The 26,877-nt window shown below is 43.2% G+C and overlaps 2 protein-coding genes across 2 annotated transcripts in view; both read left to right on the top strand.

Annotated features, from left to right (window-relative positions):
- Positions 1-7,968, top strand: part of GPD1L (glycerol-3-phosphate dehydrogenase 1 like) — a 112,625-nt gene extending 104,657 nt beyond the window's left edge. Inside the window, exons 8-9 of the mRNA XM_082348609.1 lie at positions 1,861-2,003; positions 7,934-7,968. Of these exons, the coding sequence (XP_082204735.1) occupies positions 1,861-2,003; positions 7,934-7,953 (163 nt within the window). The 3' untranslated portion in view covers positions 7,954-7,968. The remainder of the gene's footprint in view (positions 1-1,860; positions 2,004-7,933) is intronic.
- Positions 7,969-8,069: 101 nt separating this feature from the next.
- CMTM8 (CKLF like MARVEL transmembrane domain containing 8) overlaps positions 8,070-26,877 on the top strand; it is an 89,370-nt gene continuing 70,562 nt past the window's right edge. Inside the window, exons 1-2 of the mRNA XM_082348601.1 lie at positions 8,070-9,353; positions 9,667-11,406. Of these exons, the coding sequence (XP_082204727.1) occupies positions 10,045-11,406 (1,362 nt within the window). The 5' untranslated portion in view covers positions 8,070-9,353; positions 9,667-10,044. The remainder of the gene's footprint in view (positions 9,354-9,666; positions 11,407-26,877) is intronic.

The raw sequence follows: 26,877 nt of genomic DNA, 5'->3' as shown, positions 1-26,877 counted from the left end.
TATCCCCCACCATTAAAATTCCTGAAAAATGAGAAGACACTTCACAAGTTTAAAAATAAGGACTGCTAGGTTCTCAAATTTGTTCTCTTTGTAGAGGAATCATCAGCCTTGAATTTCTGCAGCTGTGGCTTCTAAATCTAGCCCTCTGTGGATGTTGGGGGTATAATTGCTTGTCTTGCCTGTTTTCTCATCTACAGCATGGAACTAAGAGCACCAATCTGATCAGATTGCCTTGAGGAGTAACTCATAAAAGGGTATGGATCACGTTACAGATGTTGTAGAAATGCATCTTATAAATGAGTCACCTTTTCCCAGAGCATCACTGTGGAACAGTGGAAAAGAGGCATTTGGAGAAGGTTTCTTGAAATCTCAGCCCATCCATCTATGAGCTGTGTGGTCTTAGGCAAGTTTCTTACCCACTCTGAGCCTCAGATTCTTCATTCCAAATATGGGCTAACAATGCCTATTTGCAGAACTTCTGTGGGGAATGAATGAGACAATGTGTGAAGACAGTAGGTGCTCAAAGACATGTTTCCCTTCCCTCCATGACCTCACTCTTGACCTAAGGTGGATTCGTTAGGTTATGTTCTTACAGTGTTACTGTAACGAAGACTACCTAACCCTAACCCTTCTCTCCCCAAATAGCAATGGTTAAAATCAGATAAAGATTTCTTTCTCTCTCCTGTAACACGCTGAGTATAAGGCATCAGGCTGATGGGTTCTGTGGTGTTGGGCACCCATCCTTTCATCTTGTTCCGCCATCTTTAACAGGCGGCTTCCATCTTGTGGCTTAAGATGGCAATTTCCCGCTGGCAGGAAGGAGAGACAGGGCGATGGGGAGTGAGCCTCTCCCCTTTGAAGGCAGGGCCTGGAAGTTCTACTCACATTCCACTGGGCTGAACATGAGCTAGAAGGCAAACTCTGGGCCCCCATTTTGGGGTTGAAATCCCAGTTCTACCACTTACCATCTGTGGTCTTGGCCAAGTCAGTTAATGTCTTTGCACCTCTGTTTCCTAACCTTCCTGGGGTTATTGTGAAAATTAAATGGGTTGGTACATCTAAAGCACTTAGAATAGTTACCTGAAACATATGAGACTGTAAGTTGTTATTGTTATTATTATTATTTGTTTAGCTACATGGCCACACCTAACTTTGAGGGAGGCTGGGAAATGTCCTTAACTAGGTGACTGTGTGCCCTGCTAAAACTCTAGAGTTCTATTATTAAAGAAAGGAGGGGACAGGGGACATCTGAAGACAGCTAGAGTCTCTGTCACGTAAGAGTTGCTAAAATCAGTCCTGTAAAAAGACTGCTGATGAGAAGTGGTTGTAATCTCCAATTTGGGCCTAAAAAACCTATGTCAACTGCTCCTTGTGTGATGGGGTGGACATGATCCATTCCTAGAGATGGAGACAATCATCAAAACAATAATAACGTGAGAATTCCCTGGCGGTCCAGTGGTTAGGATTTGGCACTTTCACTGCCCTGGTCTGGGTTCAGTCCCTGGTCAGGGAACTGAGATCCTGCAAGCTGTGCGGCGTGGCCAAAATAATAATAATAATTAAAAATAAGAATAACGTATGAGGCTCTGTGCCGAGCGCTGTCTCAGTTGTCTGTGACAACCTGTTTAGAGGTCCCACAATACTGTGGTTTTATGAAAAGTACTTCTTTTTACTCTATTCCCGCCTCAGATCTTATTGCATGCTTATCACCTTCCACGCACGAGGCTAGGAGTCCGTGGTGAGTTCCATTCTCGATGGCAGTGAGTTTAGAATACATTCCGAAGCTCTCACAGGATGCCCCCCTCTGAAAAGCACAGATCCCACAAAACTAGGAGACCTAACTGGCTTTTCTGGTTACAGATTTACCAGGTCGAGGGAGGGGAGAAACCCAAGTGCAGTTTGTCATCCATCCGTTAATAAGCCTGATGCTAATATGACTTGGGCTTGTGCAAATGTGGACGTGCTACCCAGGCTTGGAGCCTCTTCCCCACCATCCAAGGCAAGTACATGCTGCGCGCGAAGAAACAGTAACTTACTTGTGAACAAAGTGGATTTGACCGTGGGAATTCCAAGACAAATACACAAGGGGGTGATTCTTGGCATTATAAACAGGCAACCCCATAATACATTTTACCTTTTATTTGCCAGCAACTCTTCAAGAATGCATTTAAATGTATCTCTTTGTACAAATGGGGTGTTTCATTGGTGCTTCTCGGACTCTGGCTAAAGATCCTAGCTGCCTTTATATTTCTCAGCTCCATCCTCTCTCTTCAGTCAAATAGTTAATCATCTATAAATAAACCTTCCAGTTAATTCTTTCTAAAGCAAATGTAGTTGGTAAGCAAACACCCACTCCCTAAATTGCTTGCTTAACGCGTTCCTCTCGAGAGTCTTCCGGAGAGACACTGTGGGTATAATTACTCTGCTTTTTATCTCTGCCGTCCAATTTTTGGGTGTGCTTCTGATTTCATTTGGGAAGGTTCCTGGCGCTTCTTTGGGTGTGGTCAGCTACGTGGGAACAGGTCTTTGCTCATCTAGTACCTGGGTCAGAGGAATTTGCTCGTGGCCACCTAATTAACGCTATTCATTAGCATTAATTAGCTTTTATTCATTAAAAGGTGTTGGCAACAGGACCCTCAAATTCACCTCTGTTTCAGATTGTTATAAGAGCCGAGAATTTTTTTCAGTCCTACAAAGCGAAGTCTGTAGATTAGGCCCATTGAGCCTCCACAAAGCGATATTCACAAGCACAGGGTATTTTTAGCAGCGGCTGCTTCCGATTTCCCACCCCTTTTGGAACTTCTAGGGCGGCTCCTCCAAACGCACTGGGTCTCCTTTCTGAATCCAGCGCCCAGCCGCGTGGGCCTCATTCTGACACGTTCCAGGGTTTCCATTTGCTTGTGATTGATGCTGTTTTATTGTTTGAATAAGATAAATGGGCCCCTGCAAGGTGCTGCAGGAAAACTTTCCCTTCCTTCCACAAACCTCAGTCATTTTCCACTCTAGGACCTGGTGTGAGGGGTCAACTAAGCTGCCCCTCGGGAGGGAGTGAACGGTACCCCCCCCCCACCCGCCACCTCCCAGTCCTCTTCTTGAGCTTTGGTTTGGTGGAAATGTTATGTGTATCGTCAATTTAATTTTCTACTTGCTTGTAAAGTACTTGCAGAAAAAGTAAAAAGCTTGAGGATCACGAGAGCCTCAAGTACCTGACCTTGACTTTATTCACTCCTCTAGGAAGATGATTACATACCTCCCCCCCCCCCCACACACATACATGCGCGCACCCCTGCAGCTCTCAGTGACTCGAACAGGAGCGGGTATGGTATGATCACGAGCTTCATAAATGCTCATTGATGGAATTTCTCCCCATCTCCCCCTTTGCCAAGCGCCGTGTAATGAACGTTTATGGACCAAACGGAGAGGGAGCAGGCCCATTGTTTTTTACCCTGGACAGCCAGGAGGGCTGAAAACCCATCTCACCATATATCTCAGCGAACACACCGATCCCAGTGCTTCCTGATGGGGGAATTGTGTCCTTCCTCTGGAATTTCCTCCTCTATCCTGATTCTTTGCTTAGTTAACTTCGAATGGCCCTTGGAAACAGTTAAATGTCTGCTTCTGGAAGAAACAGTCCCTGGTCCCCAGCCTGACCATGCTGCCTTCCCACTGTGCAGGCTGACCTCGGGCCCACCCCTGGCCCCACCCACCACTCATTTACTGCTGTCTCCCCGCTTCTGATGACATATTCCGTAAAGGAAGGGACAGTCGTACAGAGCTGTGTAGTCCAATAGTGCACAGCACGTTGTAGATATTGGATCAATGTTTCTTGAGCCAATGGCCGCAGCTAAGAACTCTGGGGAGCCCATCTTTTCCATTGAGATCAAGACCCTTAAGATTTTTATTTTTTATTTTTATTTTTCATTTTATTTTATTTTGGCTCTGCCCAGCTTGTGGGATCTTAGTTCCCTGACCAGGGATCGAACCCGGGCCCTCGGCAGTGAAAGCGCCGAGTCCTAACCACTGGACCGCCAGGGAAGTCCCAAGAAGATTTTTAAAAAATCGAATAGAATTCAACTTAAGGCAGTGCTTGACCCAAAATAAGACAATAATAAATTAATTACTACTTAGTTATTATTATTACACCTTCTAAACACCTAGTTCTAAATCAGCTGACTCTTAACCCCTCTAAATTTTCCCACTCTTAACCTTCCTCGGCTCCAGAAAACCCTGGTCAACCCTAAGCATCCCTCCACTGATTTCACATTTCACTCACCTCTCTCCTCAGTAGTTCCTCCAGCCCCTCCACCCTCAGAGTCACCCTCCCAGACTTCTAGAGGGCCTCCCAGGGGGAGGGAGAGGGGGAGGGGCTGGGAAGGGAGAAGAGAGCCTTCTCCCTTTGCCTGAATCAGGTGATGCCAACTGATGGTTTCTCAGATTCGTTGTTCAGCCCACAAAGGTGACACATACAGTCTTTTAAAATAATGGACGTTAATTGGCAATATTTAAAAACTGGTATTTTAGTGGTTAGGACTCCAAGCTTTCACTGCCAAGGGCCTAGGTTCGATCTCTGGTCGGGGAACTAAGCCCACAAGCTGCGCTGTGTGGCTGAAAATAAATAAATAAATAAACTGGGATTTCTAGCAATACTAGGCCCAAAGTTTTGCAAGGTAGCAATCAGGTGGGGTAGAAACCCAGGTGGCCCTTTTAGAGCATTCGTGCTCTTATTCACCACAGACCCCACCATTCTCTATTACATGCCCCTCAACTGAGTTTGAATGTTGGGCTGATTTCACTGCATTTCCAGGTTCCCAAATGTGGATTTATGGTAAGAGGAAAGTGAAATATTTCTGGTCCCTGTTTCTAAAACTAAAACACAAAAATAAAGTGTGACCTGGGCGATCATATGTTCCAAGAAAAATGGGAGTGAATGGACTCCTTTGTGTGAGGTAAGAACCTTCTACAAAGTTAATATTTTAAGCCCAAGTGTATCTGGTTAGAAGACCACAATTCAAGAAGTTGTTCTGAAACAAAACCGGCTGATACATTTACTTGTTTGACCTTATCTGCTAACCCCAGAGGACTTAAGGCCTCTGGTCAAATTGAGAGAGCATCTTGGAACACAAACAAACAGACCTACAGCTTCATTGGTGAATGGATTTGGGCCCCATGTCTGCCTGTTTTCAAGTTGAGGACAGACCAGACTGACTGGTAGCTTTCAGGACTGAGTGAAAGAACATTCTCACTTCTAAGCCAAACTCCTGCTTTCCCTACAAGACACATTAATAACAAGAGGAGGGGAGACAGGAAGTTCTGGGATGGATAAACTACAAAATCAAATGTGCTTGGAGAATCTGAACTACAGTTGGAACTAGAGAACTCTGTTTGTGATCAACCATAAATAATTATTTTTATTTTCTTAACTTTTGGAAATAATTTCAGACTAACCAAAAAGTTGCAAAAAAAAAAAAAAAAGATTTTCTGTAAACTTTCACCCAGATTCCACAAATATTAACATTTTACATGACAAGAGTATCAAGACTGAAATCATGGGATTAACACTGATACAATGCTGTTATCTAATCTACAAAATTTATTCAGATTTCCCCCACTGTCTCACTGAGGTTTTTTTTTTTTTTTTTAATTGTATATTTTTGAATTCACATGTATTTTATTCTATTTTTTTATTTTTTGGCCAAGTGGCATGTGGGATCTTAGTTCCCCAACCAGGAATCGAACCCGAACCCTCTGCATTGGAAGCACGGAGTCTTAACCACTGGACGCCAGAGAAGTCCCCTGAGGTTCTTTTTCCGACTCATCTAGCATTTCACCTTGCACTTGGCTCTCAAGTGTGGAACAATTCCTCAGTGTTTCTTTGTCTTTTATGACCTTGATACTTAACAAAATGTCCTTTGATTTTGGTCTGTCCTTTCCTCATGACTGAAGTCAGGTTATTCTTTTTTTTTTTTAATTTTTATTTATTTATATTTATTTTTGGCTGTGTTGGGTCTTCGTTTCTGTGCGAGGGCTTTCTCTAGTTGCAGCAAGCGGGGGCCACTCTTCATCGCGGTGCATGGGCCTCTCACTGCCGCGGCCTCTCTTGTTGTGGAGCACAAGCTCCAGACACGCAGGCTCAGCAGTTGTGGCTCACGGGCCTAGTTGCTCCGCGGCATGTGGGATCCTCCCAGACCAGGGCTCGAACCCGTGTCCCCTGCATTGGCAGGCAGATTCTCAACCGCTGCGCCACCGGGGAAGCCCAGGTTATTCATTTTGATAAGAAGACCACAGAAGTGATGTTGCCTTCTCCTCGATGCATCAGATCAGGAGGTACACGCTATCTGATGATACTGACTTTGACATCTGGTGGTGTCTCACAGGTCTCCCCACTGCAGAGTTACATATGAATTCATAAGTATTCAAAGGGAAAACTGTATCTTCTGGGGAGATACTTTGAGGTGATGTAAATATCCTTTTTTCTCATCATACTTCCACTCACTAATTCTAACATCCATTGATGATTCTTGCCTGAAAAAATCATAATTAATTTTAAAGTAGAATAATAATGAAGAAAAACGAGTGTTAGGTGAATCTATAAAAAATTCTTTATAAATGAGAATGTCCCTTGGTCCTCTTTCAGATAGTAGGTAAAAGTCACAAGGTGTCCACTTTTTCACTGAATTATTGATGAGCCTTGGGTCCCTATGGAAAGGCCTGGGCTCCACGGACTCTTGGCAATGCTACATCTCATAGCTTGCTTCTTGGGTAATATGGCCTAGTGGAAACCATATTTCAGACTCTGTATAAACCCTCAACAACCCACATGAGAACCTTCTTCCATGCAAACAGATCTCCTTAGATTTCTCTGTATCTGTTTGTACCTGGCCTACTCATGCTGGCACTTGTGGTGTTGCTTCGCCTGTTCCTATAGGCTGGGTGATGTCTTTCTTACCTGTCCACCTTCTCCTCCATTTTAATGAATTAGATACCTCCTACAAGTCTAAGCTCAAAGCTCTGTTCTGCACGAAGTCTTTTATAAGAGGGCAGGGCCTACCTTTTCTTCCTCTGATACTTTTCTGCATTTAAGAATAAAGTTTGGGGGACTTCCCTGGTGGCGCAGTGGTTGAGAATCCACCTGCCAATGCAGGGGACATGGGTTCGAGCCCTGGTCCGGGAAGATCCCACATGCGACGGAGCAACTGAGCCAGTGCGCCTAGAGCCTGTGCTCAGCAACAGGAGAAGCCACTGCAATGAGAAGCCTGCGCACTGCAACGAAGAGTGGCCCCGGTCACAACTAGAGAGGGCCCGCACGCAGCAACAAAGACCCAATGCAGCCAAAAATAAAGAAAGAAAGAAAGAAAGAAAGAAAACACAGGTGTGAATTTTCATGACTTTGGATTTGGCAATGGAGTCTTAGATATAAAATCCAAAGCATGAGCAACAAAAGAAAATAAGCTAGACTTCATCAACATTAAAAAAAAAAAAGAATAAAGTTTGGGTTTCAGCATTCATTCAATACCTCCTCTGGTGGGGAGGGAGATAAAGAAGGGTAATTCATAGTCCCTCAAGAAGTGGTAAAGAGAGGTGTGTAAAATGAATGAATTCTAAAGCAAAGAAGATAATAAGCTTTATGGAAATCTAACGGAAATCACAGAAAAGGTAGCTTTTGAAATGGGCCCAAAGGATGCAGATTTGAGCTGTGGGTGAAGGTAGGAGGCTTTCTAGGCTGAGAAAAGCTGGTTATGGACATAAAGTGGTCACACCTACAGAGACATGTGAAAATGTATTTGGGATTGGAATGGGAAGCATTCTAGAGCAGTTTGGGAAAAGGGCTGGAAGCGTGAGGTGTGCCACCTCCTAGTGGCTTTTATAGTGTGCACAGTGTGACATTAATCCAGATCTGAGCCTGGGGTTTCAGGACAATAATTCTTGCAGGTAGATGAAGGGTGGATTGTATAAACATGTCATTGGAGGAATGGACATCCCATCAGGAGGCTTCCAGGCAGAAGATGAGCACCTGAATTTAGGCAGCAGTTGGAAAGGAGCAGCCCGTTTGTCAACAACCAGTGTATAATTGCTTCTTTGTAATTCTGAAATCTAAGAAGCTGAAAACCGAAAGTTTCAAGTTTGCAGAAAATGTATTTGGTAGAAACATATGACTTAACCTGGTGTGAAGTTATTGTCTTTTTTTATCCCACTTCATGGATTAAAAGATGAAAGGCCGTGGATTAAAAGCAAAGGCCACAGTCCTTTGCTGCTTCTCTCATCCAGACATGGTGTCTATTTCCCCTCTGTTTGAATCAGGCTGCCCTTATCACTGGCTTTGACCAATAGAATGTGACAGAAATGATGCTCTGTAGATTTCAAGGCTGGATCTTAAGAGATCTGCAGCTTCTGCTTATTTTTTCCCCTCTTGGAAGCCAACTACTGTGTAGAAGTCCAACTACTCTGAACCTACCATGCTATGAGGAAGCCTAATAAGCTTCATGGAGAGAGAGAGAGGCCAAGTAGAGGAGCACTGAAGTGCCAGAAAGGGAGTGAACAGAATGTGAGTGAAGGCTTTTCAGCCTTTCCACACCTGCCCTGCCACCGGCTGAAAACAGCTGCATTAATGACTCCAACCAACACCGTGTGGAGCAGAAGACTGCCAGCCAAGCCCCGCCCAAATTCCTGACCCACAGATTCATGAGTAAGATGGTGGTTATTTTAAACCACTGATGTTTGGGAGCATTTATCGCACTGCAGTAAATAAGCCAAACACACACTTAATTCATTCACGTATTTTCATTGCCGAAAACTAGTGTATTTGATTAAAGTACCACTCCGGACCTCACTGAGGGTGTTATGTGGTGTATGGTATATGTACATTTTTACCTTTCTAAATTAAAGATCTGAGTTTTGAAATCCATTTGGCCTCAGGGGTTTTCTGAGAAGGGCTTGTCCTTTGTAATACAGAAATAGAGCTGTTTCGACTTCCTTCCTGCCTTCGCTAAATGTCCTGCACGATGCCACAGACAGCTTCTCCAGCCATTCCATGTGTGTATCTCTTATTTCCACAGCTGCAAAATTGGTTTCTCTAAACCAGTAGCTCTCAAACTTCAGTATGTATCAGAGTCTCCTGGAAGGCTGGTTCAAAAACAGCTTCCTGGCCCCTGCCCTCAGAGTTTCTGATTCAGTGGGTCTAGGATGGGGCTTGAGAACTTGCATTTCTGAGAGTTCCTGGTTGACACTGATGCTGCTGGTCGGGGTACCAGACGTTGGCAACCGCTGCTCTAGGGGAAAGGGCTATATTTCTTATTCTCTTTACCCACCAGCCCAAGATGCTTAGCAAACGCTCATGGATGGAATTTGTCTAAATCGTCGTCTTTGTAATGCTTTTTTTTTTTAAATTAATTAATTAATTTATTTATTTATTTTTGGCTGTGTCGGATCTTCGTTTCTGTGCGAGGGCTTTCTCTAGTTGCGGCGAGTGGGGGCCACTCTTCATCGCGGTGCGCGGGCCTCTCACTATCGCGGCCTCTCTTGTTGCGGAGCACAGGCTCCAGGCGCGCAGGCTCAGTAGTTGTGGCTCACGGGCCCAGTTGCTCCGCGGCATGTGGGATCTTCCCAGACCAGGGCTCGAACCCGTGTCCCCTGCATTGGCAGGCGGATCCTCAACCACTGCGCCACCAGGGAAGCCCTGTAATGCTTTTGAAGCCTTAACTTTTACTCCCTGAGGTCCTCCTGAGTAGGCCCTAGACTAAAAGAAACGAATTCCTTGTTTTGTTTTATTAGATTGTATGCAATAGTTTTTGCTTTCTCAGCTCAGCTGATAGGACACTGTGGAAAAAAATGTCCCTTCTGATCTTTTTTAAACGTGTCTTGGGACACATAAGAGGGAATGGCTTTGCGGTGACCCTAGAGCAACCCTTTATTTGTGAACAAGGATTATTTCCTTTCCTTTTGGGGGTTTCTGAATAAAATAGAACATTTCTTGCCATCCTTTCACAATACAAGAGAGCGCCACGAAGATGCTTTTGTTGGCAAGATGGCCATCTACGCATTTTACAGATGGCACCACTGAGGCACAGAGAGGTGGAGGCCCTTGCTCCTGGTCACACAGCTGAGAAATGCAAGTGCCGGTGTTGGAGCTCGGGCCACCCTGACCCTCTAACAAGCTGCCTCACTGTGTGGGCCTCCCTCACCCTGTCCCGCACCCCAGGAAAGTATAGCCCTTTAGTCAGAAACTTCAGTTTGCACAACACACACCGTTCAAGCTTTCCTCCAACATTTCCTACCGAGGGTGATGGGACACGGATTCATCATGACCAGGGATCCCAAATATCTCCCCGCTCTCATCTCCGGGCCAGGCGCCGGCTCCGAGGCTCCACGGATCCCGGCGATCGAGCCACTGCGAGCGCCAGGAAGCATCTCGCCTTCCAAACCCGGCGAAAAAGTTGGTTCCTCAAGTTGTTCCTGGCAGGAGGAGCAAGAAATCACTCCGGGCTTCGGCAGCGGAAGCGGCGGCAGGGGGAGAAGCCCTGGTTGGACAGTCCCGGCGGCCTCGCATCGATCTCGGGTCTAAGGTCCGGCCGGATCGTAATTCCAGCCGCTCTTTCGCCCCTGGAGTCACCGCCCCTCCATTCCGGGAGTCGCAGGGCCCGGAGGCCTGGCTCTCCCCGGGGTCCACGGACCCAGGGCTGGCCGCCGCCAGGTGGAAGGAGACAGGTTAACGGCGGCCCGCCCTCGGGAGGCGGGGCCTGGCAGAGCGGCCGCGACCCCCGCCCTCCCTCCCCCCACTCCCCAAGCCCTCCCTCCCTCCCCCCACTCCCCAAGCCCTCCCTCCCTCCCCCAACTCGCCGTGCATCCCGCCGCCCCGCGCGCGCCAGCGCGCCCTCCCGGCTGCGAGCCCCGCAACAGGTGAAGCGGCCTCCGCGGGGCGGTCTCTCTCCGCCAGCCGCGCGCCCGCCTCTCTCCACGCCCCCTCCCCTCCGCCCGGCCTCCGCCGCCTCCCTTGGCTGTTGGCGGCCTCCCCTCGCCCGGTCTCCTGCTGCGGGGCCCCCGCGTAGGCCGAGAGCCCGCGCGCCTAGGAGCAGGGGCGGCCGCGCACTCGCCGGACACGCACTGCGGCCGGACGGATCCCGGCGGGTGACCCCCGCGCGCCCTGGTCCCCGTGCCGCCGCGCTCCCCTCCCCCCACGCCGGTGTCCACGGGCTCAGGGCCGCGCGGCCAGCCCCGACGCGCCGGGGGTCCCCGAGGCGGGGCCGGCCCGGCCGGGGCGCGACGATGGAGGAGCCGCAGCGCGCCCGCTCGCACACCGTCACCACCACCGCCAGCTCCTTCGCGGAGAACTTCTCCACCACCAGCAGCAGCTTCGCCTACGACCGCGAGTTCCTCCGCACCCTGCCCGGACTCCTCATCGTGGCGGAGATCGTGAGTGCCTCCGGGCGGGCGGGGCCGGGGGCAGGGGCGCAGGTGGGCCCCGCGCCGTGCTCCTCGCCTGGGAGCTTGTTCGCATGCTCGGGAGGGCTTCGAAGGAATCCTTTTTGCTCAGCCTCTTCTTCATCCCCAGGTGCCAAACTCAGAGACCCCCTTTCTGAACGAGGTCCCATCACCGTGGGCTCTTTTGGGGGAGAGGGTCGTGACCCTTGGGAGGTCCGTTGGAGAGAAACTCGACTTGCTGGGCCCTCTCTGTGGTCGTGGTGTGTTCTGGGAGCAGGATGCTTGGTGGGCATTGAGTTTGTGTTAATGAGCGTCAGGGACACCTGGTGCCTCTCTTACCTGCCCTCTACCTGGGTGGCCTTTTCCCTAAAAGCAAAACTTTACGAAGATCAGAGGAGAGGAGCAGACTTTTTCTGTTTCTTAATTTATCTACCTGGTAGTAAAATCGAGGTGAATCAGGAGACGTTTACTGAATAAAATCTGAGGGTTTCCTGTCTGGTGCTCTTTGAAGACCAAAGGGTCTCCTGTTTGGTGCTGTGCACATCCTGGTTTAAGACTCAGAACGTTCTGCGGAAGGAGGCCGGGCATGTGCCTTCTCCTCTCCATAGGAAGACATGGAGGCTGAGAGGTCAAGTGATCGCCCCTTAGGGTCCCTTCGTGGCTGAGAAAGGACGCCGGCCGTGTTAACAGCTAGTGGTGGCCACTATTTATTGTCTTCATCCTGTGCTAGGGTCTCGTCAAGCGCTTTAGATGCTTTCGTGCTCTCATGTACCACACAACAACCCTATCCTGTGAAGGTAGCTTTAATTATTATCTCATTTTGCATGTGAAGAGACTGAGGCTTAGAGATAGGAAGTCGGTCGCACCTGGGGGTGGTGGAGGTGGGATTCAAACCCAGGCCTGCCTGACTCCAGGGTCCTGCTCTTCACTGCCAAGGGGCATCCTTTCTAGCTGTCTAAGCAGCGCCCCTTTTGCTGTATCTCGTATACTTTCACTTAAACATTTGTGAGATTGAAATCTAGCCTATATGGGGCCATGACGGTGCCAAAGTGACTGAGGACCCCAGTGGTTCCTCTGAGAAACCTTCAGCAAAACCTGGTCACATCAAGTAGCTTGCTTGCTCCTCCAGGGTCTCAGAGCCCAACCCAGACCAACTGAATCAATCCCAGGTGGATCCAGTGCACGAGGAGTTTGAAGTGTTGGCTTAGCCCATGCCCCAGCTGGTTCCCCCAGCTGGTTCCCCCAGCTGGCATTGAGGCCTTCAGGAGATCCAATAAAAAGCTGGGGTATTGGAATCACTGTGCAGGGCCTGGCTTATAGGAATTCAACAAATATTTGCTGTGTGAATGAAGGAGTTCGCAGGCTCCTCTGCTCCAGCAGAACGAGCAGAAGCTAAAATGACAGAGATGGGGCTTCTACCCTGGGGTGGATGTGGACCAGGCTTAAAGTAAAACACCTCTTGTTTTCTGATTTATGGTCAATAAACTCCATGTTACATACTTTTTCCTAAAGTTGGAAAGTGAAAGAAAAAATGTAAATGGTCCACAATCCCGTTACTAGAAGTAACCACTGTTGATATGTTGGCATGTATACTTTTCGATTTCAATACGTTTTTTGAAAAAAATGGAAAAATATGTAAGAAAAATTGTCCTTATTACTACTAGAGTTGGGTTTTTATTTTTGACACGTCTATACATGCACAAGTTTTAAAGAGTCATAGTTCTACGGGTGGAAATGTAAGTTTTCCCCACCATCGCTATAGCAGAGGTACCCACGTTCACATCTCTTAGAGCTCTAAATAATGTGTTTATAACGCTGGTTCTTGATTCCAACCGCGCTCTCCGCCCCCCTGCCAATTGTAGATGTTATTCAGTGGCTTCCCACTCTGAAAGATGAGGCTTTAGCTCTCTTGGACCACTTCTTCCCCACCCCCATTATACATACACCTTTCCTGTCTTTGGGTTACATCACTAACCAGTGCTCCCTTAGGATACTGGGAACACTGTTCACAGAGGAGACACTGAGTGGTCTATGAGTGCTTTTCCTTTTCTGCCCAATTTCTTGTTTTCCCTGGAGTCTGTAATTCTGTTTCCGTTTTTTAGTTCTCTAGATATTTAGACACTAACTTTACCTTAGTTGTTTGAATCCCCTCTCAGGAAACTGAGAGGCAGCTGGTACTCAGTTAGGGTCATCCTTCTGACCAATCCTCTCTGGGAGCTACTGACCTCCTCCCACCCAGCCTGCTCACCTGGGCACAGCTGATGGCCTGGGATCTCCTGCGTGTCACCCTGGAGATTCTCTTCCTCTCTCTCCTGGGTTGGAACCCCTCCTTCCCATGACCTGTGTCCTTCTCTGTCTTGACTCACTGCCGCTGGGGGAACACACAGCCTCTGGTAGTCTCCTGAGAAAGGATGCATGTGTAAATCGAGATTTGCATCTTTCAAAATGTCTTGATTCCACCGTTACACATAATTAATAGGTTGACTAGGTAAAGAATGGTAGATTGGAAATCGTTTTCCCTCAGAATTTTGAAAGTATTCCTCTATTATCTTTTAGCTCTTATAATTCTTTAAAAAAAATTCCAATTCTTGATTCCCCCCCCCCCCCTTTTCTGGAAGCTTGTAGAATCTTCTTTCTCCCCAGAGATCTGTAACATCATAATGATGTGCCTTCATATGAGTCCGTTTTCTTCCATAATACTAAGGACCTGGTGTGTTCTCTCAATCAGGAAATCTCATGGACGTTTAAGGAGATTTTTAAAAATTTGATTTTTTTTTTTTTTTAATAGATTTTTTTTTTTTAATTTTTATTTATTTATTTTTAGCTGTGTTGGGTCTTCGTTTCTGTGCGAGGGCTTTCTCTAGTTGCGGAGAGCGGGGGCCACTCTTCATTGCGATGCGCAGGCCTCTCACTATCCCGGCCTCTCTTGTTGCGGAGCACAGGCTCCAGACGCGCAGGCTCAGTAGTTGTGGCTCACGGGCCCAGTTGCTCCGCGGCATGTGGGATCTTCCCAGACCAGGGCTCGAACCCGTGTCCCCTTCATTGGCAGGCAGATTCTCAACCACTGCGCCACCAGGGAAGCCCCTAAAAATTTGATTTTTTATCTTTCCATTTTCTTAGTTTTTTTTCTGAAATTCCTTTTATACTTTTTTTCCCCTACGCATGTATTATAATTTTTCTCATGGATTTGTTAACTGCTGTGTTTACTTACCATGAACATTTTTCAGGGTCTTGGATCTCTTGCATTATTACAGTTTTCTGTCATATAGAAGTACTATATTTGATTTCCTCAGCTTTCTGTTTTAAAACTAACATGTTCTAGGTTTTACTAGTATAGCCAGTGGTGTAGCAATCTTCCTGTTTTTCCCTCTCTTTCCACACTTTTCCAGTGACTTTCTTTTCTTTTTTTTAATTAATTAATTTTATTTATTTATTTATTTATTTTTGGCTGCATTGGGTCTTCGTTGCTGCGCACAGGCTTTCTCTAGCTGTGGCGAGCGGTTGCCACTCTTCATTGCGGTGCGTGGGCTTCTCATTGCGGTGGCTTCTCTTGTTGTGGAGCACGGGCTCTAGGCGTGTGGGCTTCAGTGGTTGTGGCACAGGGGCTCAGTAGTTGTGGTGCATGGGCTTAGCTGCTCCACGGCATGTGGGATCTTTCCAGACCAGGGCTCAAACCCGTGTCCCCTGCATTGGCAGGCAGATTCTTAACCACTGCGCCACCAAGGAAACCCTCCAGTTGACTTTCTTGAGGGAAAGTTCCTTGAAGTATATATTGGTGTGTCAAAGGGTACACAAATGTACATATTCTGTTTTGATACATATCCTGAAGTTATCTTTCCCCAAAGTTGTATTAATTTAAACTGTCATCAGTAATGTGAGCCTATTAAACTAAATATTTTTTTACGTTAGAAGGACTTTTAAAATTAAAAATGCCAAGGATCACCCTAAATGGTATACTATGTTTTATTGATCCAAGATCGTTTTTTGTTCATGTTTTAATATCTGGGTCAGGATGCAGCTTACAATGGATGGTTTCTTGAACTTAGTGAAAATGGTACCACTACTTCTTTATCCCAGGATGGGGGCGGGGTGGTTTCAAACTATTACACTTCCAGCCCTGAGATTAAGTTAGACCTGCCCCCAGAAGAATGCTACTTTCTGCCTTGAAAATACAAAATACTGAGACAAAGAATTACTAAGAACCTGACTCCCACCTTGAGCCTGGGGGAAGTAATAGAGAACAAAACACAATGTTTCCCCAAATCTGTTGTCAAAATCCCTTGCCCTGGCTTTCTCACAGGGGTGAGTGGTAATAGCTCAACCTGCTAAAATACTCTAGGCTGTGCCAATGTAACACCGTGTAGAAACCAAATTGTAATGGTTTCCTTCCTTTTAAAGTTTTATAACAAACTGGAAGCAATCTAGTACTTGACCTGTGACTCGTAGGATGCTGTGATCTTATAACAGTTATGAGTATATGAAGAATAAAAGTGATTTGTCAGAAGGTGAGTTAATCTCACTCTTCCTGTTATTGGTGACTTCAAAATGAGTTATGTCATCCGTGTAATAATGTCAGATCGCCTTTCCTTTACTTACTGTCATGAGCAAACTTAGGGGAAGGACAAAATAGGGTTTCCCCGAGAGCTGGAATCTAAATTATTCTATTCTGTTGAGTTCTTTTTAAAGAACAGTGAACGTATTTTTTTCTACTTCACAAAAACAATACCTAGTCTTGGTAGAAAAATTATAAAAATGCAAGTAAGAAAAAAAAACCCTTTAATTCTCACCCCCACGGTGGTTACTATCAGGCATGGTACCAACCTATGTCTGGGAGTGGGGAGGCTTTTCAAAAATTTTTGGTTATTGTAATGCCTGAGGTTTCTATTGGTGTTTAGTGCCCTGGGGGCCAGGGAGGCTAATGTCCTAAAGTGCCTGGGACAGTACCCAACCATGAAGAATTGCTTTGCCAGCTGCCAACAGCACCACCGTTGAGGAACTCTGGGTGAACCACTGTTTACTCCTTGGAGTAAACCATTCCAGAGTTTCTTAAGTGGTTGTATGTTACTTATCTGTAGTTTTTTAAAAATGTAGTCACTTGTAAACTACTCCTTGTTTACTGCTGTGACCATCTGTGCTGGACATCTTCCATTTGTCACTTGGATGCACTCTCCACCCGGCTCTCCACCCTGCAGGCTGACTTGCACGGATCGTGTCCAGGGTCCCCTCTGATGTCCCACTGGATTCCGATGTCCTCCCGGCACCCGCAGGAAGCTGTAAGGTGGGAGGGGAGCAGGTTCCTGGGGTTCCTCCCTGCTGGGGCTCAGCAGCCTGGCTGTGTCCCTCCGTGCTGGGCGGGCTGTCTGGCAGCCCTCTGCGCTCGGCTGTTCTCCCTGGCTCTGCTGACTGGTCACTCCCAGCCGCTTCCTCTTGCCAGGCACTGCGCTGTGGCTTGTGGTCTTCCTGCAGCCTGCTTTCTAAATAAGACCTTTATTAAACTCTGCTCAGATTACCCAATCTAAATGTGCCAGTTTCTGGGGAGACCTGATAAGTTACCTTTCCCATTCAGTGATTAATTTCTTCTGGCATTCTTTTTTTTTTTTTTTTTTTTTTAAATTTATTTATTTTTGGCTGATTGGGTCTTCGTTGCTGCGCCGTGGGCTTTCTTCTAGTTGCGGCGAGTAGGGGCTGCTCTTCGTTGCGGTGCGCGGGCTTCTCTTGTGGAGCATGGGTTGTAGGCGCACGGGCTTCAGTAGTTGTGGCATGCGGGCTCAGTAGTTGTGGCTCACGGGCTTAGTTGCTCCGCGGCATGTGGGATCTTCCTGGACCAGGGCTCCAACCCGTGTCCCCTGTATTGGCAGGCGGATTCTTAACCACCGCGCCACCAGGGAAGCGCTCTCCTGGCATTCTTAAAGGCCACCTAGTATTCCATAAATATCCAGGTTCCTGCTGCTCAGTTTAGGTTTCTTTCTTTTCTGTAACAATGTTGTAACAAACATTCTTTAAGCTACATCTTTCTGGATGGTCTTTAATGTTTTCTACAGATGAGTACTTAGAATTGAGTAACAGGGTATATGAATCTTCTTTAAAGTCAAATTTATAGAGGTATACAGTAAAATTTACCCTTTTTAGTGTAGAGTTCTATGAGTTTGGGCATAGCCGTGTTTAAAAAGCAGCTTTATTGAGATATCATTCACAAAAAGTTGATCTCATAAAAGTGTACAATTTAGGGATTTTTAGGATATTCACATTTGTACAGCTTTCACTACTGACTTTAGAACATTTTTGTCACTGCAAAAAGAAACCTCTACCTGTTACCAGTCACTCCTTGGTCTCCCCTGGCCTCAGCCCTTGGTAACCACTAATCTACTTTCTACCTCTATGGAGTTGTCTATCCTGGTCACTTCTTTATAAATGGAATCCTATAATATGTGGCCCTTTCTGTCTGGCTTCTTTTACGTAGCATAATGTTTTCAAGGCTCATCCAGGCTGTAGTATGTTTCAGTACTTCATTCCTTTAGTTGCCAAATAATATTTCATTGTATTATATATATATAACATTTTGTTTATCCATTCGTCAGTTGATGGACATTTGGGTTGTTTCCAAATTTTGACTATTATGAATATGCTACTGTGAACCTTCATGTACAAGTTTTTCTGTGGACATAGTTTTCAGTTCTCTTGGGCATTTACCTGGGAAGGGATGGCTGGATCATATGGTAACTCTTTGTTTAATATTTCGAGGCACTGCTAGACTGCTTCCAAAGTGGCTGCACTAATTTACAATCCCAACAGCAATATGAGCGTTCCAATTTCTCCACATCCTCACCAAGATTTATTTTCTTTTTGATTCTAATCATCCTACGAGGTATGAAGTGGTATCTCACAGTGGTTTTGGTTTGTATTTCCAAATACAAGCCCTTCCTTGAATTTTAGTGTCATGTTGCCAATTTCTGCAAAAAGGGCAGCTGGGATTTTTTTTTTTTTTAAACAAAATATTCAGGGGAGCCCTGCACATGTGAAAAAAAGCAAACTTAAAAAAAAAATTGTATTGGAGTAGAGTTGATTTACAATGTTGTGTTAATTTCAGGTGTACAACAAAGTGAATCAGTTATACATATCTCCACTCTTTTTTAGGTTCTTTTCCCATGTAGGTCATTAGAGAGTATTGAGTAGAGTTGGCTGTGCTATACAGTAGGTCCTTATTAGTTACCTATTTTATATATAGTAGTGTGTATATGTCAGTCCCAAACTCCCAGTTTATACCCTGCCCCAACCATAAGTTTGTTTTCTACATCTGTGACTCTATTTCTGTTTTGTAAATAAGTTCATTTGTACCATTTTTTTAGATTCCACATATAAGTGATATCATATATTTGTCTTTGTCTGACTTCACACAGAGAGCAAATGGTTTTTATTTGTGTTCCTGTGATTATTAAAATTGAACATTTTAAATATGCTTATTAGCCTTTTTTTTTCTTTTAGTAACTACCTGTTGTTGTTTTTTTCCTTCACCCATTTAAAAAATGGGGCTCTTTTTCTTTTTTTTTTTTTTGGCCAGCTGCCTGGCTTGTGGGATCTTAGTTTTCTGACCAGGGATTGAACCTGGCCCCTTGGCAGTGAAAGCGTGGAGTCCTAACTACTGGACCACCAGGGAAATCCCGGGGCTCTTTCTTTCTTTAAAAAATGTTTTAGAGATATAAAAGGGAGCAAAGACGTTAATGAAAATTACCTCCCAGGAGGGAAATAAGAATGGTTTGGGGGATTTGTTTGAATAGGGAGGTTTGCTTTTTAACTCCTTATCTTTTGTATGGTTTAAATTTGTTATAATGAGAATATATTTAAACATTAATGTAATTACAGAAGCTTAAAGCAGTGTGTTCATTGTACAAATAAATTTAAAATCATGTATATATGGAGTGAAAACTGAATGTCTCTGGTCTCCGCTAACCTACCTCCTTAACTCCACATTTCTTTCTTTTTCTTTTTTTGGCCGCACCCTGCGACGTGCGGGATCTTAGTTCCCTGACCAGGCATAGAATCTGGGCTCCCTGCAGTGGAAGCACGGAGTCCTAACCACTGGACTGCCAGGGAAGTCCCTACCATTCACATTTTTCTGTACACTTGTTCTGTACACTTGCAAATACACACGTAGTATAAAACAAATACACACGAATGAGTGTATTACATATTCTGCAATTTATTTTTCATTTAATAATATCTTGATAGTTTTCCATATCGCTTTTTGTTGATTTATGTTTCCTTTGTATTATGGGTATTAATTTTCTTTTGTCATTTGTTATTAGTATCATTCATGACATTTTTCATCAAAATAAGTTTCTAATTTGCATGAAATCTAGAGTGTTACCTTTATTTAGCCTTGCGGGGTTTAGTTTGCTTAAACATGGCTTCCTTATCCCCAAGATTATACAAATATTAGAAGAAAATATAGTTTCTTTAAATGCTAAAAATATTTACCAGTGGGAGTTCTCTGGTGCTCCAGTGGTTAGGATTCAGTGCTTTCACTGCCATGGCCTGGGTTCAGTCCCTGGTCGGGGAACTGAGATCCTGCACGCTGCACAGGGTGTATTTATTTATTGATAAATACAAATTATACAATAAATACATAAATTTAAAAAATATTTTTTAAAAAAATTTGCCATCTAAAGCTGTAAGTTCTTTCTGTGTGGATAAGAATGTAATCTCACTTTTTTCCCCCAAATGCATAGCTAGTTGTCTCACCATTAATCATATTATATTCCCACATATGTGTAACTATTTCTTGACCCTGTTCTATTTCTGAGTCATTTCCAAATTGACTATAGCTTTATCATGCATTTTAATATTCAGTAGGGTAAATCATACAAATTTTTCTCTTTCTTGCTGTGCTTGTGTACTTACACTAACACTTAGAGGTGATTTTTAAAATCAATGTTCCTTACATTCCACTACAACTTTGATTGAGATTGCATTAAATTTATAAATTAATTTGAAGAGCTGTCCTTATGATATTGAATCTTATCACCTAGGAATATTGTATCTCTGCATTTATTTAAGGTCATTTGATGCTCTTGAAGTCGTAAGTTTTTTCCAGATGAGTTTTATGTACTTCTTAGTATATTTGATAAATAGGATTTATAAAAAATGAATTGGATTTGGCAATTTCTGACTATTTGTGGTTTGTAAGAAAGCTGTTGATTATCTTGTTTTACTCTTGTGTGTAGCCATTTTATTTGAGTAATTAGTTCTAATAGTTTTATTATTTTATAAGTAAATTATAGTAACATCTGTGAAACAATGATGGTTTTCTTTTCCTTTTTATATTTATACTTTTTTTTTCATTATTACATAGGTTAGGACTGCCAGTGTAATGTTGAATGATTGGGATGAGATGGGTATCCTTGGCGGACTCATAACTTTAATTGCGGCGTTTCTAATGCTTTAATGATAATACAGGTTTTACTGTAGGTTCTGGTAGATATTCTTTATTGAATTAAGGAAGGTAGGTTTAACTGTGTAACTGTTTTAATCAGGAATGGTTTTTGAATTGGGGAGATAGGATTTGGCTGGGGGGGTGCCTTTTTATTAGGTGATCATACAGGTTTTTGTTTCTTTCTATTTGCTAATGGAGTGAATTGTATTAGGAAATCTAATGTTGAATCATTCTTGTACTCCTAGGATAATCTCTATTTAGTTGTAAGGTATTCTTTTAATAAACTAGTGGATTTTAAGACTTTTTTTTAACTCTTGGATTTGATTTGTTAGTATCATATCTGAGGGTTTTGTGTCTATGTTCATGTATAAGACCAGCCTTGTAGATCACTTTGCTGTGTTCTATTTTGTCTGATTTTAATACTGCCACCCACCCCAGCTTTTTTTGGCTAGCATTTATCTGATATGTTCTTGTCCCTTTTTAATTGAAGTTAGATTCACATAACATACCTCAGAGATATTGTGGTTCCAGACCACCACAATAAAGCAAATATCAAAATAAAGCTACTCACATGAATTCTTGGGTTTCCAAGTGTATATAAAAGTTATGTTCACACTATACCGTAAGCTGTTATGTGTATAATAGCATTACATCTCAAAAAACAAATGTACATACCTTAACTAAAAATACTTTGTTGCTAAAAAATGTTAACCATCACCTGAGCCTTCAGTGAGTCCTAATCTTTTTGCTGGTGGAGGGTCTTGCCTGGATGTTGATGCTGCTGGCCAATCAGGGCGGTGGCTGCTGAAGTTTGGGGAGGCTGCGGCAGTTTCTTAAAACAAGACAGCAGTGAAGTTTGCCACATCAATTGACTCTTCCTTTCATGAATGATTTCTCTATAGCATGCAGTGCTGTTTGATAGCATTTGACCCACAGTAGAACATCTTTCAAAATTGGAGTCAATCCTCACAAACCCCGCCACTGCTTTATCAACTAAGTTTATGTAATATTCTAAACCCTCTGTTGTCATTTCAGCAATCGATTAAGTTCACCATCTTACATGGACCAGGTTCATGGCGCCCCAAAACAATTACAGTAGTATCATCAGAGATCACTGCTCACAGATCACCATAACAAATGTAATAATAATGAAAAAGATTGGGACTTCCCTGGTGGTGCAGTGGTTAAGAATCTGCCTGCCAATGCAGGGGACATGGGTTTGAGCCCTGGTCTGGGAAGATCCCACATGCCACGGAGCAACTAAGCCCACATGCCACAACTACTGAGCCCACGTGCTACAACTACTGAAGCCTGTGTACCTAGAGCCCATGCTCTGCAACAAGAGAAGCCACCACAACGAGAAGTCCGCGCACCACAACGAAGATTATCCCCCGCTCTCCACAACTAGAAAAAAGCCCTCACGCAGCAACAAAGACCCAACGCAGCCGAAAAAATAAAATTAATTAATTAAAAAAACAAATAAAAAACCCTACTTAACATAATGAAAAAGTTTGAAATATTGCGAGAATTAACAAATGTGACAGAGACACAAAGTGAGCAAATGCTATTAGAAAAATGGTGCCGATAAGACTTGTTTGATGCAGGGTTGCCCCAAGCCTTCAACTTGTAAAAAACACAGTATCTTTGAAGTGCATTAAATCAAAGTGCAATGAAATGAGGTATGTCTATAAAATTAACTATTTTAAAATGAACAATTGAATGGCATTTAGTACATTCACAATGTTGTGTGATCACTTCTGTCTAGTTCTGGAACATTTTTATCTCCTCAAAGGAAACCCTACCTTTAATTTTCTTCCTTTTTGTCATCTGGTTATATCTTCTGTATTGATCATATAACTAGATTTTAGTTCTATACCGAGTCTGAGAGTTTGTCTTTCAATATGGAAATTTTTAACACATTCATATTTATTGTGATAACTTATTTAGAATTCTTGGTTTTCCTTATTTTTTCCTTTAGTGATTGAAAGTTATAAATTCCATTTCTATTTTGTTTGGAGTTACTTTTAAAAATCTACCCAAAATATTTATACATATTTTTCTAACTACCCACAGAATTAAGATGTGTAACCACATTCCATTCAAGAGATAACACTTACCTATTCCTCACCATGCACTTTGTGTTAGACAATTTTTTGTTTTTTAATAACCTTTATTGAGATATAATTCATATACCATACAGTTTACCCACTTAAAGTGTACAACTCAGTGGCTTTTGGAATATTCACAGAGTTGTGCAGCCATCACCATAATCAATTTTAGAATATTTTCATCATCCCAGAAAGAAACCCCATACCCATTAGCAGTCATTCTCCATTTCCCCACAACTCTCCCTATGCTATCACTAATTCTACATTCTGTCTCTATAAAATTTGCCTATTTTGGACATCTCATATAAATGGAATCCCACAGTATGTGATCTTTTGTGACTGTCTTCTTTCGCTTAGCCTAATATTTTCAAGGTTCATCCATGTTGAAGCATGAATCAGTACTTCATTTCTTTTTATTGCCAAATATTATTTCATTGTGTGGCTACATTTTATCTATCCATTCATGAGTTCATGGACATTTGGGTTGTTTTCACCTTTTAGCTATTGGTAATGCTGCTAAAAACATTTATGTACAAGTTTTTATGTTGACATATATTTTCATTTCTCTTGGATGTATTCCTAGGAGTGGAATTGCTGGATTATGTGATAACTTTATATTTAACTGTATGAGGAACTGCCAGACTGGTTTCCAAAGTGAATGCACCATTTTACAATCCCTGGGCTACTTTTTAAAAAAATGATTTCTTAGGAATAATTACTTGCCAGTTGCCTGAAGCTTTCCACCCATATTACCAAACAACTATTTTGACGACTACAGGTTTAATTTTTTTCATGCTGTTTTTTGTGTTATTTGCTTTCTTGGTTTATTTTTCACTTTTGAAGTACCTCCTTGAGTAATTCTTTTAGCAAGGGTTTGAAGGTGTTGAATTTTTTGAATCCTTGCACATCTAATAACATCTTTCTTTTACCTTTATACTTCAATAATTTGGTTGGTATAAAATTGTAGGTCTTAAAATTTCTTTTCATTAATTCTTTGAAGATGTTGCTTCATTGTCTTCTAGCATCTGGTGGCGTTAATAAGAGACCTGATGGTCTGGTAGTCCCTGGACAGGCCTGTAAGGTTCAGTCCCCCCCACCCACCTTGGTCTCGTGATTGCCATTCCCACAGATTTAGTTGCAGTACAACCTTGCATGAATGATGCCTTGTACATTAAATTACCTATGAGAATGTAGAAAGCTGGTGCTGATGGTGTAGCAAGAAATTGTAGGTGGAATGTTGTTACTATATCAGGGTGAAATGGCTCATGAAAGGCAGTTTTGCAACCATATGAGGTAATTATACTGGAGCATCAGGTTGATGTGGTTGGGAGTAAAAGATTGTTAAGCCTCCACCTGGAGTTTCCTGAGTCCTGGTGGGATCTGTGCCTGGGCAGGCTGAACGCCCTCATTCCAGCCTGGGAGAAATGAGGAAGACCTTGAAACCCCTCTCTCAGGACAGCTCTAACCAGATGTTCCCTGCTGAGAACATGTCCTTTGCATCAGTTGCAGTAAGTGAGCTTTATAGTATTTAAGTCAAAGGCTTGTTTTACTAGGCTTCAAACCCACTCTTCTGGGGGAATCAGGTTCTCACTTCCTTTTTTTTTTTTTTAATCTCCTTTTAAGTAACCAAATTAAAAAAAAAAAATCTCCCTGAAAGCTTTTGGAATTTTCTCCCCTTCTTTAGAGATCATATGCTTTACCACTATGAATCCAGGAGGGCATTTTAAAATTCATCTTTCCCAGTACTCGTTGGGCCCTTTATAACTAATATTCAAATCTGTCTTCAGTGCAGGGAAATTCCTTGTATTTCCTGCATCTGTTTTTTTTCTGTTTTCTCTTTCAAAAAATAATCTTCATTCAAAAGAAGTTCCAGAAGAGATTAAACTGTCTTCAATATCTCCTAACTTTTCTTTTATACTTTCCATTTCTTTGTTCTTTTGCAGAGTTCCAGGACAATAACACTTCCAGCCCAAATTCAGGTGGTTTTCAGTTGAGTATGTTCTGCTCTTCAGCCCAACTGCTGAATTTTTATTTTGGCTTTGATAGTTTTAATTGCCAACATTTTGTCATTCTTTTACTTCGTAGTCTGATTGCTTTTTTATTGAATCACTTTAAGACTCTTGGGTATACAGTTGACCCTTGAACAACACAGGTTTGAATTGCCTGGTTCCATTTACAGGTGGGTTATTTTCAATAGCAAATACTGCAGTATCACATGATCCGAGGTTGTCTGACTATAAGTTATACTCGGATTTTCAACCGCAGAGGGTCAGAGGTGCTCCTAACCCCTGTGTTGTTCAGAGATCGATCGTACTTAAGCTTTTCTTAGTTTACAAAGAGACCACTTCTGCTTGTTGAGTTTGTTGCTTCTATACGGCTGTTTTCCTCAATCATTTGGTGATTCATGATTGTCGATTTGTAATTGTAGATGAAATGGTTGGAGACTGTTTGCTCAGCTTAAGTGAGAATCCCTGTGCCCACAGCAGCGAATGCAGGTTTTCACCACATGACCTGCATCTAATGTCTTTTTCTCAGAGGAAAGGAATTATTAATGGGGTAGAAGGGGCGTTGGGGGCAGTGTGGCTGCTCGGGCTTTGTTATGAGGTATGCAAATAGCTTGTTGAAGAATCTGGAAGTCTTGAAGCTTTATCTTGGAGACTGTTTCCAGAAGTAACTGCTAGAGGGGATGTGGAGAGAATGATTAACTCGACAGCTCTCTAAGTCTTTAAATTTAGTCCTTATCAGATTACCCTTGGCTCATTCCTTTTCTCACTTCTGCTGTTACTTTTTTTTTTTTTTAAACTTACTGACACAGGATATTTAATATTTTATTTATATATTTATTTTTTATATTTATTTTTCGCTGTGTTGAGTCTTTGTTTCTGTGTGAGGGCTTTAGTTGCGGCAAGCGGGGGCCACTCTTCATCGTGGTGCGCGGGCCTCTTCACTGTCGTGGCCTCACTTGTTGTGGAGCACAGGCTCCAGACGCGCAGGCTCAGTAGTTGTGGCTCACGGGCCTAGTTGCTCTGTGGCACGTGGGATCTTCCCAGACCAGGGCTCGAACCCGTGTCCCCTGCATTAGCAGGCAGATTCTCAACCACTGTGCCACCAGGGAAGCCCCTGCTGTTACCTTTAATCTTTGAATTTTTCTGAGCGTCTGCTTAGAAATTCCCCTTTTTGATGGTCCTCTGTTTTCCTCTCCAGGGCTGAAGACTGGAAACCCCATTACTTATCCTTAGTTTGTTCCCACATGTCTCCCAGGAATCAATCCCTCATGGCTATAGGTTGTTGCTGTTGCTCTTTCCAGCTTCTCAGCACTACTGTGTATTTTAAAATTATTTGCATGTGTGTGGTGTTTTTTGTTTTTGGTCATTTCAGTGGAATTTGGGAAGGATGGAGAGATAAACATACAGGTCTAGTCAGCTGCCTTGAGAGAGAATTTCTGCTGTTTTGTTATTCATGTAAAGGCATTTTTTATGTATATAGAGTATTGACCTTCTTTCTGTGTTGCAAATATTTTTTCTAGCTTTTCGTGCCTTGACTTTATTTACACAATGTAAAGCTTATCTTTAAATTTATCAGTCATGTTTTTTCCTTATGTCTGGTTCATTAGAAAATTCTACTTCTCTAACAAAACTAAATATAATTAATTATACATTAATTTTTAACCTGTGTTTTTCTTATAGTACTTTTTAATGTTTAACCTTAATATTGAAATTTATTTTAGCTGAAGGTAGAAAGTTGGGCTCTAACTTTGCTTTTAGATATCTTCTCGGTCGTCCCAACATGATATAATGATAATCTATAAATCTATTTTTCATTCACTAATCTGGATTGCTGTCTTTATTTCATTTATTTGGTTCTTGTATCGACTTGGGCTCAATTCTGTACTTTCTAGTCTATTCCAGTCTTTGTTCCCAAGTT

The sequence above is a fragment of the Balaenoptera borealis genome (assembly GCF_965194805.1).
Source record: "Balaenoptera borealis genome assembly, chromosome: 12".
NCBI lineage: Eukaryota > Metazoa > Chordata > Mammalia > Artiodactyla > Balaenopteridae > Balaenoptera > Balaenoptera borealis.
The sequence above is the reverse complement of the archived record's forward strand: the minus strand, read 5'-3'. Positions and strand labels throughout refer to the sequence as shown.